Raw genomic sequence first — 8,682 nt, 5'->3', positions numbered from 1 at the left:
CTTAGAGTCAACCTAGCTAAAACCAAAATCCTAATAAGTAGGAAGGTAGATAAAACACAAACCCCTTCAGGTAGATGGCCCTGCTCCGTATGTAGAAAAGGAGTAGGTAGTAACTCTATAAGATGTACCCGGTGCAAGCTAAGGGTATCCAGCTGTAGCAACTCTGCCAAATTTAGATTGGAGCCTGGTGTTGCCATCCGGTTTCACCAGTCCTCAGTCAAGTCGTCCAACCCATGCTAGCATGGAAGGCGGACGTTAAACGATGATGATGATGATGATGATGATCAGGGTACAGGACGTTAGAACAATGAACTACAGACAATGGAACGAACACATAGGAAAACAGATAGCCACTTGGAATTAATCCTTCGTCAGCTGCCTCTATTCTAACTAGACGTTTCGAAGATAAATATTTGTAAACAAACTTATAAGGCTTTTTAAGTTACATAGTTTTCTATGGAAGACTCATAGTATAATAATAGTATAATAATAACTATACAATAATATATCATAATATATATTCTCCAATTTGAAGCAACAATTTTTAAATACAAACAAATGACGAAAAAATGATGAGCTGACCCTAGCCAGAATCAAACCCACAAATCAACGGTAACACGGCTCCTTGCGCATCTGATTGGACCAAACACTCACCCATCAATTTCAGCCAAAATTAATGAATATAAACTTAAACTGTCTAATACCACATAATATTTGTAAACAAGCCAGAAAGGCTTTATAAGTTATGGAGAGAAAACTACTGTGGAAGACTCATAGTATAATGTATACATACATCTGTGCTTAAATATACATACATACACATACACACACACACACACACACACACACACACACACACACACACACACACACACACACACACACACACACACAATACACTGCAGCCTTCTTTTTCAGTCTCTGTCTACCAAATCCATTTGCGAGGCTTTGGTCCAGTGTTATAGTAGAAATCACGGGTACAGTGGTTAAGGCGCTCACTTTGCAACCACATAGTTTCAGACTATCTTCTCTACATGGAAACTTAGTCAAGTGCTTCCATAAAACTCTGGGTCAACCAAAGCATAGCTAGTGATTCTGATAGACAGAAACTGTAAAGAACCTCATGTATTTGGGCTTGTATGTGTGTGCATCTATGTGCAAGTTATTTCTCTTGACATTGTGCACTTATTGTAAACAAACTTTACTGTCATACATAGTGTCTTTCATAAGTTTCTACAAAAAATATTCAGACTAATGGAAAATATATTGCTTGAAAACAGGCGAGGGCTAGTGGCAGGAAAAGCACTGGGTCATAGAGAATCTGCCTGAACTAATACTGTCTGGTCCATGAAAGTATGCTAATCATCATCATCATCATTTAACATCCGTTTTCCATACTTGGGTTAGACAGTTTGACAGGAGCTGGCAAGGCCAGGAGCCACACCAGGCTTCATTGTCTGTTTAGGCATGGTTTCTATGGCTGGGTGCCCTAACTAACACCAAACACTTTACAGTGTGCACTGAATGCTTTTTATATGGCACCAGCATTAGTACTTTTTAAATGGCACCATCACTGACAGGGTTACCAAGTAAATTGCAAGACAAAACCTCAACAACTGGCAGGAGTGAGGTAGCATCGAGAGAGTTGGGGACTGGTATTTTGCTAGTTGATGAGAGATTAATGGTATAAAGAGACAGAGATAGATGTCTTGCTGTAGAGTAGATACATTTATATCCCACTTGGAAGAGAAAGGTGAGTTAGTGAGTAAGATAAAGACAGCAGGTGAGTCAGAGGGTAAGATAAAAAAAGAGTAACAGTGATAGAAATAGTGGCAAAGATGTGTCAGGACATGCCCCCGAGGGATATTGAGGGTAGTGAGAATAAGTGAGGTGATACAGAGGTTTGAACTGGATGAGTGGGTAGGATAGAGGTGACTGTAGCAAATGATGGAGGGAAATATAGAAGAGACTTTGGAGGAGGGTTTGCAGTAGATATGTGAGGACACTGAGAGTGATTGCAGATAAGTGAAGTGTTAATGATGGAGAACAGCACAGGGGAGAGAATGCACAGAAAGGAGGTGGTTGGTGGAGACAGCAGGCAGGGGAAGATAATGGAAATTGAAGTGGTTCAGAGTGAGGGAAGGGGGAAAAAGCAGGGGGATGTAGATGTTAAAACGATGACACACAAGCAAGTCCAAAAGGTTAAAGCACTAGCTTTGCAACAAAGAGGCTTCAGGTTCAATTCTACAGTGTGGTATCTTGGACAAGTGTTGTCTTCTGATGCCTTAAGTTGACCAATAGCTTGCAAGTGAAATTTTGTTAACAGAAACTATAAGGAAACCAGTGTGTGTATGTGTGCACATGTTTGTCTCCTTATGTCAATGTAAAGACACAGCTTCAGCTATGGTGACGTTTATGGTTACCATAAACAAAATATTTCATAGCTTAATGGTTCAATGAGTGAAGACAGAGAAAGAATCTTGCAAAAAAAAAAAAAAAAGTAAGGCCTGACATCAGAAAGAACATCCAACCATAGTATACAGTCTCAAGAATTTTCACCCAATACATACCATAATGTAAAAAGCAAATGTAAAAACAATGATCATGGTACAAATGTATGTATTTGTATATATTGAAATTATCTGCATAGAATTCTTGATACTTATGATGCATTTACTATTTTCAATATTGATTATCATATAAAATAAATTCCTTTTCACTCCATCTGTAAAGGTTAGTCTTAAAAATATTTGTTTTATTATCAGCGTTTGTTAAAGAAATAACATTTCATTAAAAAAAAACATATGAATATAATGTGTTTATAAATTTGTTTATGTGTAGAAATATAACTTTCTTTTTCAGCTCCATACATCACAGGAATAACCACCTTTTGCTTGGATCTTCTTCATGTATTCAACAGCTTCAGGCTTGCTGGGTAACTTAGCAAACTCCATTATTATTGATATCAATGTGTCATAGACATCACGGGCCATATTACGTGCATCACTGAAATACAAAGACAATGTTTTTCAGTAAGTAAAACAAGGGAAAAAGAAAATTATATTTCAGGTTACTCAGTCAATTGTAACATTTATTTATTAACAAGATTTTGAATTCATCCTGCATTATCTTGTAGCCTTGAGATTTCAATGATGTCATTGTTTATTTTTCAGACTGACAATGTAGATTAGGTGTGAGAAGTCAGATTTAGCCAGTTTAGACATAAATGGGTAGAATATTTTGGCCAATATGGACAGTTTAAATGCTAAAGGGTTAATCTTTGTCAGAAGCCAAATGTGCTTTCATTCAAATCTTGCTTAGATTGACTTGTTCCTTCTGTATTAACTAGAAATAATAGATTGACTACATAAATGCTGTCAATAAACTGACATTTTATTCTTTTATATGTTTCAGTCATTTGACTGCGGCCATGCTGGAGCACCACCTTTAGCTGAACAAATCGACCCCCCAGGACTTATTCTTTGTAAGCCTAGTCTTTTATCTATCGGTGTCTTTTTGCCAAACTGCTAGGTGATGGGGATGTAAACACACCAACATCGGTTGTCAAGCAATGATGGGGGGGCAAACACAGACACAAATAACATACATATATATTCAACGGGCTTAATTCAGTTTCCGTCTACCAAATCCACTCACAAGGCTTTGGTAGGCCTGAAGATATAGTAGAAGACGCCCAAGGTGCAACGCAATGGGACCGGACCCAGAACCATGTGGTTGGGAAGCAAGCTTCTTACCACACAGCCACTCCTGCGCCTACTCAGTGCAGATTTGGAAAGTGTTACAAAATATTACTATGTCAAATATCAATTATCAGAACAGACTCTGGCTGACAGAATAGCAATAGGTTGAGACGAGGAAACTTTAAAAGCAAAAATACAGAAAATTCTTGTTTATAAATACATTACTATATCTACAACTTTCATAAGATGTAAAGCACAAATTGATAGGGCTATTGTAAAATGTGATAGTTTGGAAAAAGGTAATAAGAAATGGAAAAGAGAAACAAATAGAGAGATGGAGAAAGAATCAGAGTCAGAAAGAGAGAAAAGTTTTAAAAGCATTATAAATATTAATAATGGTTTCAAATTCTGGCACAAGGCCAGCAATTTCGAGAGAGAGGATAAATCAATTACAATACATCGAACTTAGTGCTCAATTAGTACTTATTTTATCAACCCCGAAGGGATGAAATGCAGAGCCAACCTCGAACTCAGAATCTTAAGATAGACAAAATGCCACTAAGCATTCTGGCCAACATGCTAATGCTTCTGCCAGCTCACTGCCTTAATAATAATAATGAGAACATTTATAACATTTACTTTAGCCATAGCAACTCCACACCAATTCTATCTAACTGATTGTAAAATCACAAATACCTAAAACATTAAGACCTAGAGGAATCACTAAACTTACAGAACATTTCCAGAAATTGCAATTGTCAGAATTGAGTACAAGGATTCGTCCTCTCACCCACTCTTTTCAACATATAACTTCACAACTTCCTCAATACCCACCACAAAACATACATGCAGTCTCATATGTATCATACTCACATTCCCCTACCATTCTCCAGACACTGCCATATAACTATTCCAGCCTGAAAGAAATCACTTAAAATCCTGGCTTCCCAACAACAGACTTAAAGTAGCACTGACCAAATCCAATGTCCTGCTTCTTACCAGCAATACTAGAGAACACCAAATACAACCAATCAACATACTCAATTATAAACATACCACTAATAAACACACACACACACACACACACACACACACACACACACACACACACACACACACACACACACACACACACACACACACACACACACACACACACACACACACACACACACACACACACATACATACATACAGAAAGCAAAAATACAAAGAATTACAAAGTATTTCTTTACAACATTCACAACACAGAAACAGTAAAGAAGGGGAAATAACACACAAGCATACTTTGAGCAATCACAAGTACCACATCTAACCAACAAAAAGAAACAATCATGTACAAATAATATTCTTCATGGATTATGCCAGATTTGAGCCTCCAGTCTCTCCACAGTAAACTAAAATAATCTACAAAGGACACAAAGCAGTGAACATAACAGGTTGTACACAAACCACACCCAGTCTACTTACAAGACATAAAAATATGAAAGGCCACCTAAAGATGCAAAAGGAAGGCACAGTTTGTTGCTGCAGTAAGCTTCAACACAGGCAGTTCCAGTTACATGAAAAACTTTTAACTTCTCTATATATCTAGACCCATATACAACACTGCAGAGAGTTACTACAACAACATCCTAGAAAAACTTTCTCTCTGACTCAACTCAGGCAAATAAAGAACACGCACATAAAAACAGCTCTGACATCAATAACTTCACTGGCCCCAAACACTGTGTTGAGATACACACTTCATAGAGAAACAGTAACTGTTGCACTCCAAATGAGTCCATTTGTTCACTGCAGCTGTGACCACTACCAAAATTTACAAGTGTTCAGAAATAGATTAGTGGAGAGAGCATTTATATCCAGACTGTCATATTGCACCTAATATCCTTGATCAGTGCATGTCAGTGAGTGCAATTCAGACATCTGTTAGGTAGAGACATAGTACAAACTGAGAAGATAGATCTATGGGTTACTCCTTGTCATTCAGCACACTCTCTGCATGCAAAAATCTGCTAGACTGAGGCTGACTTGAATGTACACAACAATAACTGATGTAATGGCACCCTTTTCTCTTCCTACCACTTCTGCTTTTACTCATTTACTACATCTGTTAAGAATTTTGCCAAACTTTCTTCCTTAGGAAAACATGATCAAGAGGATACTTCCATAATAAGGAAGAACATTCCACCTTCAACAGTACAAGCTAAGCAATAACATCTACTTCTTTACTTATTCCTAAATCTATAACAGCTCTTGCCAAAGTATAGGCATTTCTTCCACAACCTTTTGAAAGGAATTATCTGCAATGCTTTTACCATAATATATGTTTCTACTTCACCACTTCTACAGTAGAAAAATACAATCATAAAGAAACCCATTGGCTACTTCTAATAAACAATTAAACTTCACCATCAACACTATCCATCATTAAACAAGAGTAAAAATACAGTTACTTCTATTTCCAGACAGCAACTCATTTCCTACTACTCAAACCAGATTCCGCAAAGATTATAACAAAGATTCCACAACTCAAAGCAAATTCCATGTTTGGTAGTCTTACTTACCCACAGATATATATATGTCCACCTGAACTCAATAATTTCCAAGTTTCTTCCCGATTGTCCATCAAAAGGTGTTGGACATAGACTTTTTTGGCAGTGTCTCTTGAGAAAGCCAAATAGAGTTTGGTCAAAGATTTCTGATCAATATAGGAATTTAGTTCTTCTTCATAAAGGAAGTCATTACCTTTGTTCCGGCATCCATAATACAAAATGGTATCACCAACAACTTTATCTGGAAAAGCAGAAAATTAAACATCAGAATAAATTTTCTAAAATCACATAAATTAGTTAAATTATTTAACGTTAGACCTTTCGATGATATCTTGAGACCCAGAGAGTGTGTGTACCATTATATATATATCAGTTTGAGTTGGTTCTTATTCAAAGTTATTGTCCTCCTGGGTATGCTCCAGAAACTGATGCTTACTCATTCATTTCTGTTTTGGTATGGTTTCTATGGCATGCCCTTCCTAAGACTAACCACTTTACACAATGTACTGGATACATTTTACCACTGCAACAGTATTAGAAAAGATTTCATGTTCTAAACAAAACAAGCTTCAATCACAATAGCCTATCACAACATAAAACAAACCACCTACTAGCATCCACACATATACAACACTGCAGTGAACAACTACATAATTATACAATGTATTTGTGCTTATGTGTGTGTGTGCCATTGAAAACATGGAGACAGTCCACATTACTTGCATGAAAAACCTAAACTAAATTTATCACATTTGTATGCAATGCTAAATGGAAGGAAATTCAGAATGAGCTACTATCTACACAAATGTTCATTCACAGACATAATGTCACACCAAGCATCTTTCACTTAAATTATTAAAACCGGTGAATATAATAACAAAAATCAAAATTTGGGGGTAAGTAACATGCCACATGCACACTATTGAATGGCAAAAACAAAACAAAAAGTGGGGGGATTGCCTCATGCTTGCATTTTGATTTAGCTGATTAACAAACTTCAAGTTAATCCATTTATTTCTGTTATCACCACTAAATTTCCAGACCCTAACTCAGGCAAACATGTGATGTATATGGACGAGGACAGCTATGTAATGAAGTGCTGATCTCTGTGGAGGGAACCTATGGAAGAGGTAGACCAGGAAGACATGGGACAAGGTGGTGAAGCATGATCTTCAAATGTTGGGTCCCACAGAGGTGATGACAGCAGTCCAACTGGACTGCAGTCTTGCTTGAGTACCACCTGGAAGGTTTTAGTTGAACACATCAACTCTAGTACATACTTTAAAGTCTGGTACATATTTTATTGCTTTCCTTTGCCAAACCCATAAGCTATAGGGATATAAACAAAGAAACAAACGAACACCAGCTGTCAAATTGTGGCAACAGGAAGAAGCAAAAAGAAACACACACATGTATTATAAAGCTCGCATTTGGTAGAATTCATAAACAAACAATAGCCTTGACTGAGGACTGGTGAAACCGGATGGCAACACCAGGCTCCAATCTAAATTTGGCAGAGTTTCTACAGCTGGATGCCCTTCCTAACGCCAACCACTCAGAGAGTGTATATATATATACACATACATGTATATATTCATATATAAACATATATATATATTAAACGTAAATTGAAAACAGAACACAAAGGATATCGCGGTACACGTGTTTCAAGCCTCATACACAAACTGTCACTACATCAGTATATATTGATATAAAGGATGGTTCAAAGCTATCTTCAACCGCAAACACTTTCAGTCCCAAGATTACATCACCAAAAAAAAAAGAAAAAGGGAGAGAAAAAGGAAAAGTCCACTTAGTATTATCCATTATAATAGGTTTATCCTTTAAACTGTTATATCTGCATAAATATTCACTGCATTTCAGAAATCTGTCCATAATATACAACAATTCAGCATATGCTTTTTCTTTCTCTTTTTCTTTTTGTGATGTAATCCTAGGACTGAAAATGTTTGTGGCTGAAGACAGCTTTACACCATCCTTAATATCAAAAATATATACTGATGCAATGACAGATTGTGTATAAAGCTCGAAACACGTGTTACCACAATATCCTTTGTGTTATGTTTTCAATTTATGTTTAATATATTCTTTCACCTCTGCCACTATCTGGCATATACAGGTGCTTACACTTATCAAGTACTACCACTAAAATTTACAGTACCTACGTATATAAAAATATATATATATATGCATATATATTTATATGTATATACACATATATAAACATATATATATGCACACACATATATTTATAGATATACACACACACATATATTTATAGATATATACACACACATATATATATAGATATATACACACATATATATATACATAAACACATATATATATATACATAAACACATATATATACATATATGTTCATATATATATATATATATATATAT

General features: G+C 36.1%; 1 protein-coding gene across 3 annotated transcripts in view; it reads right to left on the bottom strand.

Moving 5' to 3' along the window:
- Window positions 1–2,728: 2,728 nt before the first annotated feature.
- Window positions 2,729–8,682, bottom strand: part of LOC106869693 (NADPH--cytochrome P450 reductase) — a 65,395-nt gene continuing 59,441 nt past the window's right edge. For all 3 annotated transcript variants that reach the window (XM_052968889.1, XM_052968891.1, XM_052968890.1), the window contains exons 14-15: window positions 6,269–6,497; window positions 2,729–3,006 (exon numbers count right to left, since the gene is read on the bottom strand). In XM_052968889.1, coding sequence (XP_052824849.1) covers window positions 2,859–3,006; window positions 6,269–6,497 — 377 coding nt within the window. In that variant the 3' untranslated portion in view covers window positions 2,729–2,858. The remainder of the gene's footprint in view (window positions 3,007–6,268; window positions 6,498–8,682) is intronic.

Source organism: Octopus bimaculoides, chromosome 6 (assembly GCF_001194135.2).
Source record: "Octopus bimaculoides isolate UCB-OBI-ISO-001 chromosome 6, ASM119413v2, whole genome shotgun sequence".
NCBI classification, from domain to species: Eukaryota; Metazoa; Mollusca; class Cephalopoda; order Octopoda; family Octopodidae; genus Octopus; species Octopus bimaculoides.
The sequence above is the reverse complement of the archived record's forward strand: the minus strand, read 5'-3'. Positions and strand labels throughout refer to the sequence as shown.